Source organism: Pararge aegeria, chromosome 16, assembly GCF_905163445.1.
Source record: "Pararge aegeria chromosome 16, ilParAegt1.1, whole genome shotgun sequence".
Lineage (NCBI taxonomy): Eukaryota > Metazoa > Arthropoda > Insecta > Lepidoptera > Nymphalidae > Pararge > Pararge aegeria.
In genome coordinates this window covers 17,108,677-17,121,364 of record NC_053195.1, presented here as the reverse complement: position 1 = coordinate 17,121,364, position 12,688 = coordinate 17,108,677, and the positions used below count along the sequence as shown (strand labels likewise).

The 12,688-nt window shown below is 42.1% G+C and overlaps 1 protein-coding gene across 1 annotated transcript in view; it reads right to left on the bottom strand.

Annotated features, from left to right (window-relative positions):
- Window positions 1-2,737: 2,737 nt before the first annotated feature.
- The window catches only part of LOC120630685 (serine/threonine-protein kinase SMG1), a 172,335-nt gene continuing 162,384 nt past the window's right edge, over window positions 2,738-12,688 (bottom strand). The window contains exons 6-15 of the mRNA XM_039899959.1: window positions 12,490-12,617; window positions 11,610-11,830; window positions 9,904-10,031; window positions 7,487-7,724; window positions 6,527-6,625; window positions 5,758-5,955; window positions 5,050-5,213; window positions 3,557-3,633; window positions 3,243-3,346; window positions 2,738-2,867 (exon numbers count right to left, since the gene is read on the bottom strand). Of these exons, the coding sequence (XP_039755893.1) occupies window positions 2,790-2,867; window positions 3,243-3,346; window positions 3,557-3,633; window positions 5,050-5,213; window positions 5,758-5,955; window positions 6,527-6,625; window positions 7,487-7,724; window positions 9,904-10,031; window positions 11,610-11,830; window positions 12,490-12,617 (1,435 nt within the window). The 3' untranslated portion in view covers window positions 2,738-2,789. The remainder of the gene's footprint in view (window positions 2,868-3,242; window positions 3,347-3,556; window positions 3,634-5,049; window positions 5,214-5,757; window positions 5,956-6,526; window positions 6,626-7,486; window positions 7,725-9,903; window positions 10,032-11,609; window positions 11,831-12,489; window positions 12,618-12,688) is intronic.

Genomic DNA, 12,688 nt, shown 5'->3' with positions numbered 1-12,688 from the left:
CACTCCCTGCCAAACACACATCTAGTAGTATATATATACGTAAGGATTACATTTTATTTGCTCCTACCTGTCAACTTTCATACAACAAGCACATCTAGAATTGAATGCATATATAATTATAAGAAGAGCTTATTTTCGGTACATCATTGGAATAAATTCTGTTATTAAATAGTTTATTCAATAAAATATTAAATGTTAGAATAATGAAAAACTCAAAGCTTCCATTATTCCTTATCTGTAATTCATGACACTGTCGAACTCAGTGGAGCCTGGTATTTAGATCGGTTGACTCGTGACGCGATTTATAGGTCGCGTCTTTATTTTATACTGGCGGTCGGTAGTAAAAAATAAGCAAAAACAATAACAAGTATGTCTTCACGCTTGAAGAATACATGTTGTGCTGACCGCACCAGCAACGCAACGTGGGATAAGAACAAGAGGAAGGGTGTTTTTCTGAGAACTAGAGCGTCCTTATTTCGAAGTGATAAAATTACTTTTGGAAATAAATGAATTTTGAATTTTGAATTTTTTGAATTTTGGATTTTCTGTATATGTAATTATGAGATATCGGAGAAAATCCATCATCATCATATCAACCCATTACATCCTCTCACAATGAGAAAGGTTTATACGCTGGCCCAGTGCGGATTGGTGGACTCCACACGCTTTTGAGAACATGCAGGTTTCCTCACGATGTTTTCCTTCAGCGTTGAAGCAAGTGATATTTTAATTGCATAAAACGCACATAACTTGAAAGTTACAGGTGCATGCTGGGATTCGAACTCTGCCCCTCGAAAGACAAATTAAATCCATCATGTGGCCACCGGCAACCACGCCCTTAACGGCAGAAATAAGCATGGCGGTAGTACTTCCTCGGATGAGCTCTGCCACAAAAAGATCTACTACTACTATTTATAAAGTGGGCTTCATGATATTATATAGTCTGTTTGTTAAACATCACTACAAAACTGAATAACATCGTCCTTGTTGTGTGTTGTGATTATGCAGAGGCGTATGATAAATAATAAACCCTAGCGCGCAGAGTTAAGGTGCAATTTAGCTTGACCGTGCTATGCTTAGGTATTAAATAAAAAGATAAATAAAGATAATTTCATGATAGGTACTTTCTATGTGATACACTAATTTGATTTTATATAAGTTATAATTACAGAACCGTGTCATTTAAGACTTTTATTCGGGGAAAACAATCCCTCGATATCGCTTCATACTTTCAAAATATTGCGGGATTCATTTGTGTTTGATTATAAATAATTGTATATTAAAAATTCATTGAACTCGTAAATAATTTATTGTTTTTTTGTAAATAATCTTAATTTTCTTAACTGTAAATAAAAATCATGGGTTTTTTCGATTCTGTCGGTGGCGTTACACAATTTCATACCTGGGTAGGGATGAACCAGGAAGTTGGCATCGAGTGGTAGAAACATCCTCCTACATCCATAGTATATTTTTTAGGAGAGTCAGTGATATATGAAGTGACCGCCACTCTGTTGCGTCATACAATCTTTTTTTTAATTTATGTTTTTAGTAAAGTAAAAGCATTCCGAAGATTATACCTATTTTGCCAAGAGATAAAGAAATTCAGATAGATGGTAAAAAAGTAATCGAAAGTAAATAAAATTTAACACCCCGATCCCTAATGTAATCCAGGGTAATGTTCTGGTGAATTCAGAAACCCCAAACCTCTTGAACTGCGACCAATGGAATAACAGAAAATAAGCTCTCGTCTAAATATGATAACATTAAAATACGCGTGAATACATATGCCATAGTGTTAATATACTATTAAGTTTACTATAACATTCACTCGTCGTCAGGATACAATGGACACGGTGTTCTGATCACCGCGTTACAATACAATGAAGTCGAATATTGAAAATTCTATCAAAAATTGTGGAGTTTTTTTTAGTCAATATCAAGAGAAAGCATTTTTTTTTTAATTTAATAGTATCTTGTCCACAATTTTCCAACGCCTACGATCTACACGTTCGTCGGTAGATATCGCTGCTACATAGAGTAATATATTTCGTAAGCCGTACTAATAAAACAATAAATCTAACACTAAATACTTCGGCCTGCCGTCTGCGGTCTTCTTTTCCGTTTAGGTTACGTTGAAAACTGTTATATTCTATACTTTAATCGAAATTCCGTACTGCTATTTAAACATTTTGAATTTCAAGTTATTAAAATTTTGGACTTTTTTTATATAACAGGGTTGTAGCCTGAATTAAATAGGAAGTAGAAGGGGGTTTACTACATAAATGATTGCACGATGAATAGACCGTACATTAGAGGGAGATAGCTGTATTTACTCATAATAAAAAGTAGATGTAATATAAGAGATCTTATAGTAAATCTCAGACACTCGCACGTTTCCGCACAAGCGCATCTACGCATCATTCTAAAGTTGCGTCTACATCAAGATACTTCGTCTATAGGCGCTCGTATTTCGGCAATCTGTAGACGCACCCACGCAACTCAACATTGCTGGGCTACAAGCTACAAGTTGTCAGCAAGTCGCGACGTGTAGCCCTTTACGTGCTAACGCGATACATATTTGTGTCGTTGTCTGACGGCGGCCGAGCCGAGTGACCAAGTAATGGGCGCAAAGTCGATACTTTCTGCCGTCATCGTCGGAGAGTCCGCCCGGGCCGCGGGCGCCGGGCGGGCCGGGGGCGGCGGGGGCGCGCGGGCCGAGGGGCGCGGGCGGCCCCGCTTGCCGGGGGCGTGGGCCGTGGGCCGGAGGGCCGGGAGGGCCGCGGCCGCGCTCAGACCCACGCCATCCAACCCTCGTACATCAGGCACAGGTTCTCTGCGCTCATCGCTTCCGTTATTATGTAGTCCACCTACAAATCAGTTCATGAATATATCACTTCATTTTGCATTTTAAATTGTATGTGTGAATTTTTGGTAAGGACATATTTAACTACTCGAACATCTAGATAATAGAGCTTAAAAGTCTAACTCCGAAATAGTTGCAGACGTCGGATTTATCATTTGATAGCACGATTCTTGAGGAAACTTAATATTTAATCTAAAATAAATACTAATAAAATTATGCCAATATAATTTACAAAAAGTAGTAGAAAAAAATATTAGGACTATTTACATTATATAATTTTTAGTCAACATTTTAAGCTATATTATAAGAACTAAAAACAAATAGTTAAGTGATGTGGTAACAGTAGTTATTTTGCATAAGACCCAATAGTCCAGTATACCTGGTCTTGAGGCTGTGGTCTACGCGCGGGGGGGTCACGGCCCTCCAGCTTGAGGCGCACCCGCTTCCACACTCCCGCACCGGTGGCACTTCGTTGCTCTCCCACTGGAACAGGCACACAAACATACGTAATTTTCCATGCAAACAATACCAGCTGTATTGTATCCTTTGTCTAGAAAATGAAAAAAATGTAAATTTTAACAGAATCAATTCCGTTGCTTACAGCATATTAAGATGTATAAAATTTTAAATGTGATTTTGATTCCTACGAGTGAGAAGGCCAGCCTTGCGATTGGGCTACCGCTCATGACGTACCGTGTCTCGTAGTCGCTCTAGAGAGCGCGGCTTGTCTCATCAGCTTGCGGTTGGTGTCCGCCGAGCCGCCCGGGAGACTGGAATATGTTCAACACATTGATTAAATATTGGATAGAAGCAGGCGTTACTTTGCGGAATTCCATAATATATGAAAATTAAGCCTAATTTGCTATCCGCAAAAAGGAGAAGTCACATGGACTTAACAATTATTCATCGTAAAGTCAACATCTCACGAGGGTGCTCCGGTGGCGGAGCGAAAAGTGCGTAGAGGGTCCATTGCCGAAGATCTGTTTGGTGTGGAGTACTTATAAGGATTGAAAATTATAAATTAGCCATACAGATTCTCCTGCTTTCAGCAGAGTGTAGCAAATTATGCTTAATTTATATAACGTATTGATTAATGTGCCGTTTGATGACGGTAGATCAGAACACAGTAGTCACCACCCCCCTGTGGGTGTTACCAATTAGCTTGGTGATAGTGGGCAAACCCCCCCCCCCCCCCCCTTTTGGAGAGACCTTTAGGCCGCCAGTGGAGTGTTATGGACTGTTGATAATGATGATGATAAAATAAACATCCATTTTGAATCAGTAAGGGATACATTTAAAGAAGTTAAAATATTGAAGGTGCATAGGCAGTACATATTTGATAATTTAATTTATGTCCATAGCAATGTAACAAAATTTAAAAAGAAAATGGACTGTAACACTATAAATATTTGAAGCAATAATAAACTCGTTGTGCAGTTTACAAGGCTACATAAAATTTTAATTCATTCAAGGGCAATCGTATATTATTTTATAACAAATTACCGAATGAAACCTTTGAGATGTCTCTCAATAAGTTCAAAGTCTATGTAAAACGTAAGCTTACAGAAAAATCCTGTTATAATGTTAAGGATTACTTGAACGATAAAAAAAACTTTGGGTGAAAAATTTCTCTTACTTCATAGCTTAATATTTATTTACTGTGAGATGGTGATAACAAAAAAAATAATTTACCCGGCTAAGTTTGCTGTGGGCTCTTCTTAGACCAGGGCGCGTTTGGAACCCTCCTAGCTTTAGGTTTAAGTTGGCGAACGAATCTATCACCATTCCCTTACAATTATGCAAACATATTGACAGTGGGCGGTGACCCCGCTTCCCGAGTCCAAGGCCGCGGGTTCGATTCCCACAACTGGAAAATGTTTCTGTGATGAACATGAATGTATTTCGGTGTCTGGATGTTTATCTGTATATTATAAGTATATATGTATATTATTCTTGAAATTATTCACCAGTCAACTCAGTACCCATAACACAAGCTACGCTTACTCCGGGGCTATATGACGATGTGTGTATTTTAGTATATTTATTTATATATGTATGAGCGCTTCATAAGCGCCCGTGATAGGCCAGCGTGAATAAAGATATTCTGGATTTTAATTTGGAAGGTTAACAGCGACGTTCGGGTGTCTCCGTACGCGACCCCGACGGGCGCGTAGTGCGCGACTCACTCGAGCAGCAGGCGCAGCAGGCGCGGCAGGTCGGCGTGCAGCGAGCGCGCGGCGCGCGCGGCCGCCCGCACGCGCGCCTCCGCGTCGGGCTCGCCCGAGATGCACTCGATGTGCTCCGACACGCCGCGCCACAGCGCCGAGAACTGCTGCGCCGGGTTGTCGCCCTGCGCACGCGCCGTTTGCGAGGTCAGCGAAGATTTCCTTCCGCGAATATGCTTGGAAATATCAGCATTAAATAATCGAAATTGCTGCACCGGCCAAATGCATGCGAGCAGCGGCCGGCAATAGTCTTGTGATAATCTGTTGTGCTTTATATAATATCTGACGTGTAATACCAAAATGCAATGCTCTTTTACTTCGAAACAAAGCTTAAGGAATGGAAAAGGAGGTAGCTCATCCCAGGGTCTGTGACAAATGAATGCAAAATTATTATTGAACGTCATTCGTTAATTTTGAAATGTAGTCAAAGTAGTATTAGACGAAATGATTCAAGTGAAGAAAAAAAAATAAGAAATTTATGGACGAACTTTGTATACACACTGTGATATATTATCATACTTTTCATTTTTCATATGGACTTAAGGTTACATAATGCACTGGCGAATCGGTTACGTATCTTTAGATGGCGCCTTACTTAAGAGTTGTTATATTATGATCTAAACCATTAGGTGTGCGACGGAAGCGGTTCCTAGGTTTAGTGGCACTCACGTCGTTGAGCTGCAAGAGCGCCTGTAGCGGCGCCTTGAGCTCGGCCAGCAGGCAGTCGCGCGCCAGCGCCGCGTTGGCCAGGCGGTCGGCGGCGCCGCGCAGCGAGCCGGCGGCCTGCTCCAGGCGGGCCAGCGCCGCCACGCGGGTCTCCTTCATCGTGCTGGCCGTCTCGCGCACCAGCGCCGACACGTTGCCCACCTGCCGGATACCGACACGTGTGACACGAACAGACAAACCAAACACGGCGTTTTGCCGACAATGGTCTTCACGGCACGTACACCATAATATAATGGGAATTCAACGGTCGATGTTAACTGTGCGTTGTGTAACTAAACCAACTGGGTCCTATTAAAGTTCTCTCCGTAAGGATTCATAATTTTTTAAATCACCCACCTTGTTGTCCCATAATAACTCGAGACTTTTAAAGAGTCAAAAGCAACGAGTTCAATGGCATGAAAATAGGATCTAGATATCCACTAGATCCCATTATCAACATCATGTCTCCATCACCTCATCATTCAATACATCATAGCATATTCAACTTCATCTAACCACTCCAGGCATTCATGTCTCCGTTAAACGGCATAGTGGATTCACTATGTATCACTTCTTTCTCTTAGTACAGGAAGAAGTCTTTATGACACCATTATCTCTTATTGAAATAATGGTAGTTACGAGCCCCAACACACGCTGCGCAACGGTAGACTCCTACCCGAGCTCGGACTAGAAACAAGTTCGATTGTGAAAATAACCGAAACTAGAGACGTACCCATTGCGTGTCGATGTTTCCTTCTGGGTGCAGCATATCCATGAGGGACTCCTCCGTGGGCGATACCTCCAGGGAGTATTTCTGCGCTAACGTGCACGCCTGCAACCAATTGGAAGGACCGTGATGGTCTATATTACAGTAAATAGAATGACTGCCATTATCAGTCACGAGTTGAACTGGGAAGCCGCATCTATATATACTACTTACTCGATTACTCGATTATTATAGGTATAAAAACCATTGTAAAATAAGACATTGATTTCAAAGGTATTCTGAGAAATGTGGTTACGACAGTTATTTTCATAATTTTTTGCGTGTAGCCTTTATGATCAGTCACCTTTTCTATTACTAAATGACTACAGACGGACTAAGAAGACGTAATAATCCCTACTACTGTTAACACTTCTAATTTGATAAGTCCGAGTTGGTACTGAGATTTGAGTAAAAATTCACATGATATATGAGAGCTATTCCTAGCTTGACCTGGAATCGACCCTCGGATATAGTAACGTTTTCTTAAACGGGACCCTATTACTAAGACTCAGCTTTCGTCTGTCTGTTCGTCTGTCATCAGGCTGTGTCTCATGAACCGTGCTAGATAGACAGTTGAAAATTTTCACAGATGATGAATTCTGCGGCCGCTTTAGCCATTTACTAAAAACACTATAAAATAAATATTATGTGTAATGGTGCGAGTCAGAATCGTAGTTGGCTAGTTTTTCAATAGGTGTGATTAAATGGATGTACCTGTATAGTATAAATGGGGCAGTGGCGTGCATAGAGGGTATGCTAATGATATAAAATGAGTTATACTCATCCAGTACGAGTTATAAAAGTATTATGCCTATCCTTAAGTTATTGATAGCTCGTACTGGAGATTTTATCATTTTATATAATCCGCATAGCCTGTATACACCCTCTATGCACGCCACTGAAATGTGTCGGTGAGCGCGGCGGTACCTTCTCCCAGTGCGCGAGCGCAGTTTTGACGGTCTTGGCGGCCTTGGCAGCGCGCGCGGCCTTGGCGGCGCGGGCGGCGGGCGCGGCGCTGAGCGCGGCGGCCACGCGCGCGTGCGGCGCCAGCTTGGCGGCGGCGGCGCACACGTCGCGCGCGCACGCGCTGCGCCCGGCCCAGCCGCCCTCCAGCGCGCGCACCACGGAGCGCAGCGCGGGGTTGGCGCCCGCGCCCCACTTCACCCTGCGGGGCGGCGCGCGTTATTTTTTATTTGGGCTACAACGAGCTGAGCGTACCCTTCGATTATTTCGTAGTTCTGTTACACGTTGTACAAACTTTGAACTTGTTGAGAGTAAAACGGTTCTACGAAGAGAGAGAAGAGTAAAAGATAGAACGCGTCCTTTCTACGAGAACTTATGGGCGTCCGGCGAGTGTCGTGCGAAGTAAAAAACCGGAGTGAAACCAGCTTCGCGATATAAATCACCGACTATCCGCGCAACAATATAAAATAATAAAGTTATTACGTTACAACAGAAATCTCATTTATTATAAAAAGGTAACGCTTAAGAGTTTGTCACGTTGTAAGGGGTAATCTCTGGATCCACTGAACCGATTTTCAAAATTATTTCACCAATAGAAAGCTATGTTAATGTGGAGTATCATAGGCATATATAATACTGAAAACTGAAAATAATTTTGCGTAGGTGTCAGATCAGCATAAACGATCGAACTAAAACGTTCCTTACGAACGCTGCCTTAACGATGAGTGATATATGATTGAGTTCTATAGAAAAGTTGTAGGGCTTGATAGTGCCTACAAAAAAGTCCGCGACAGCATATGTATAACTTTTATGTTTGAGTAACAAAAAGTCGTGTTTTACTCATACGCAGTACAAGTCGCGAGGGACCGCTAGTTTGTTATATATTTATTTATTAGGTTTACCAACAGATTATACACTGAAACAAGCTCAGGAACTACAAAATTGGGAAATATAAAGTTGTAGTGTAAACCCAATTACTGGAAAACCGGTATGCGTACCTGTATAACACAAGTGCGGGTTCGCAAGTTTACAATGATATTATTGTTGTAACGCAGGAAACACTGTATAATGAAGTGGAAAGCAGAAATAAAAACTTAAATTAAAACAAAACAGAAATGTACGAGGAAATTATCAGCTAGCAGTGCTAATGTATCGTTGCGGAATTTTTTTGTATTACTGAAGAGAACATGAGTGGATGGCGGCACGAGTAGCTTGGCAGATCCTAGCCAGGATACCGTGAGCGCCTACATTCGTTCTATACAACTTGTTTGTATTTATGGCAATTTACATCAAACTTTATCACCATTTTGTTATTATAAAATTTCTTATGTATTATTCATTATCTTGTACTTAATCGTAATCGGTATGAAAAAATTGTTTTTGATACTGGAGTAAATGACGTACCTATTGTTATTAGTGTTAGTGTTATTGTGTCATCAGTAATTTTATTGTAAGCAAATGTATCATGCAATGGGTATATAAGAAGAGTATGTGTGTAGCAGATATGCACTTTAAAGGTAGCAATAATTGCATTTGATATTACTGAACCGTTTGTGATGTAAATTGTTTTTGTAAGGTGGAATTTTGTGGATACAAGTGGATTGTACTTGTATATATATAGTTCGCCTGGGCGATACGACAGTTTTCGGCGCGTCTCTGCTTGTGAAACACGGTGTATCAATGATGTATGTGAGACGATTTTAAAATAATGACAGTGTATAGTCAGTAAATATTTAAAAATTTAATGTACGTTCATAAAGAACATTTCTAAATTTAAGAAAAATGTGACTGCAATAATTTAAACATTAGAAGTAAGAATAAACTTACAGTTCAATATACTAGGTTACATAAAATTCATAATTCGGTTAAAGGAAATTGCAAACAATTCTACAATAAACTACCAATTGACATCTTGGAGATATCTCTTAAAAAGTTCAAAGTTCGTGTTAAACGTAAGCTTATAGAATGGATAAAAAAGCTTAGGGGTAAATTATTGCTCTAACCAGGTTGCTCTTCTAATAATTTAAAATGACTGTGAGATGGTGATAACAAAAAAAAAACACCCGGCTAAGTTTGTTGTGGGCTTCTTCTTAGACCGGGACGCGTTTGGAACCCTCGTAGCTTTAGTTTTAAGTTTACGAATGTGGTTATCGCCATCATCTCACTACCGTGTAATTCTTATGTACGCATCAAAAGTGCCACCTATGGGCCTACTTGAACAAAGACATTTTTGACTTTGACATCTTTCATTTCGAGTACTCCCGGTGCCACCCCAGGGTACCTAAGGATTACCGGGTACCTCAACGAAGTTACCGGGGCGAGCATTTTTAAACGGAACTTGGGCAGTTGATGTTGTCGTGCCAGTGCACAATCCCCGGTACCTCTGGTGCGCGGCGGTGACGAGTGTCTGCGCGCGCGCCGCGGCGGCGTCCAGGCGCTCGGCGGCCGCGCCCAGCTCGCGCGCGCGCCGCGCCAGCTGCGGGCTGGCCTCCGCGCCGCCGCTCAGCACCTGCCGCACACGACACCGCTCAGCCGCCGCCTGAGGTGCTAGCCGGCTAGCGACACCGGCACCAGCCGTGCGGAGTTCCCCGTTCCATTTGCAATTAATACATTTTATAACAGACATAATCATTATGGAAACTTTTTTCTTCTCTCTTATTATTATTACTAGTTGCGTTTCGCTGCTTCACCCGCGTTCAAAATTAATAACGTTCTTTTCGAGTGTTTCATCACAAGTTGGTTAGCAAAATTAAACTTTAGTACCTTTCCTGCCCCGTACCGTCTGTCTACCTTACACACCAAAAATGGTGTATGGTTGTGCTTGATCATTATTTTAAAACTAAGATATAGATCTCTTTGAGAGTAACAATCCCACCATTTGCGTGTGTTAGGAAATAAGGAATTACAGCACTTTATCTATGATAAACCCGATGATTATATTAAATATATCAACAAATAATAGTTTGTATACTCATTGATAATGTATTGAAAATAGAATAATGGACTTTAGTAGACTGTCAAATAAAAGTATAGGATCTATGGCGGGAGACGCGAGTTTGACAAGTTAGATTGGCGGCAAAAAAAAAGTTAGGACGGATTTAAAGTAATGAATTGAAAAAAGGAGATTAAGTAAAGTATTGTGGATAGAACGTTACAAATTGGGTTGAGATGATTTATAATGGAAACGATACACTTAACGAAATATTGTTGTGGCGAAACAAGTCGTATGTACTGGAGATGGAGTCGTTAAAAGTTGTTGGTACTATGGTTGTACCTGATGTTGCATCAGATAAGTATATCTCATCCCTTGGTTTATTTAGGTATCATATATGGAGCCCTAGATCAACTTTATACCGACAGTTTATGTAGCAGAGGTTGCTCTATACAAGCGGCTTGTTCCAAAAGTCCTGATGTTATAAGTGATAATAGTAGTTATGTTTGACCTGTCTTAAAATATGTCTTGTATCAAAGGGCCTAGCGTTATTACATATGACGTTGTAATGATGATGTTGTAATTGTGTTTATAAGTTGTTTTAATTGATTGAATAAAAGAGCAACGGTAGAGTTTCTTGCCAGTGGTCTTCTCTGCCGAAGACAGCATTCCGAACTGGTAGTAGAGTCATTTGAAGGTAACAAGTAATATGAATTATAGAGAAGCTTAATATACAGTATTAGAGTCAGTCCAGTTGTTTTATTTCACTCCTTGGGAAGTCAGGTTTATAGAGTACAGACCCACAACACTGCTCTAAAGCAGGTTGGTGGGCTTTAATGATGTCTTTTATAAAATGAATACTTTAATATAAGAAACTAGGTATTTAGCTTCAATAATACTGTTAATTAATGAAAGATCTAAGTGCCATCCTGAACATTGTGGGTATTGAAGTGAATATCTGAATACCTTGGCCTTCCATTTTCTATATTTTTTTAGCACGTGCAATTTATACAACACCATACAAAGATGTTTAACCTATATTGTTGCCAAAATCCGTTTAGTAGGTTTTGTGTAAATGAGTACCAAACGTCCATATAAACTTTCGCATCTCTAATAGCAGTAGGAAGCAGCTTATCACTATCGCGTCGTGGCTACCTCCGCGTGCAGCTGCGCGTGCGCCGCGGCGCGCAGGCGGGCGGCGCGCGCGGCGGCGCGGGCGCGCTCGGCGGCGCGGCTCAGTAGCGCGGCGCGGTGCGCGCGGGCGCGGCCCGCCTGCAGCGCGGCCGCCAGTGCGCCGGCGCGCGCGCGCGAGCGCGGCGACCCCACCACGGCCGCCTTCTCGCACAGCGACTCCAGCGACACGCTCCACGATGCGCCTGCGCAACCACACACACACCTGTGACACCCCACACCATAGACACGGGCCTCCTCTCACTGAGGAGAAACATTATGCTGCTCCAGTGCCTTGAGAGTTCTCCCTAGTGTCCTCGAAGGCGTATGAAATATATTAAGTAGATTTATAGATTTCACGCACTTGACCACCGTAACTACGGTCTTTGGTACCCCGCTGCCCCGTACGCATATCTATACCGTTGACAATTACTTCCTTCGTTTCGTGCCGACTCAACATATCCGCACAATATTACTGCATGATTCGTCACTTCCTTCATCTCACCTCGTCGAAGGCGGACACCGTTTCTAATTAATTATTGCTACTTAATATTATTACCAGACTTCAAATGTAAAATACTTCAGTTAGCCTCTCGAACCAACGGTAAGTCAATTCATGCCATTTAGCAATTGAAAGTAATTGAATAGTTTAAGAAATAATAAAGTGTCTTTCGACCGTCGAAAAATACGAAATTTACGTGCGCACATTGCGCGTGCGCGTGTCGCGCAGTCCAGTGAGGAGCACACTGTGGAAATTTAGTGAAAAATGACCAAGCTCGAAAAAGACTCATCGCCTCAGCTGCAGCCTTAGCACAAAGTACTAGGGCTGCAGCAGTGCGCAGGGGCGAGGCGCCGCCATGCTCACCGATCTCCTTCTGCTCCACCTCGGCGTGCAGGTCGAGGCGCGCGCGGCGCAGCAACAAGCACAGCGCCGCCGCCAGCGCCGCCGAGTGCACGCCCAGCACGCAGCGCGACACGTACTCCGCCGTGTACCTGCGCACGTGGCAGCCATGAAACTCACAAAGACTCGCTAGAATGTCGTATTTTTATTTGCATTCGAACAA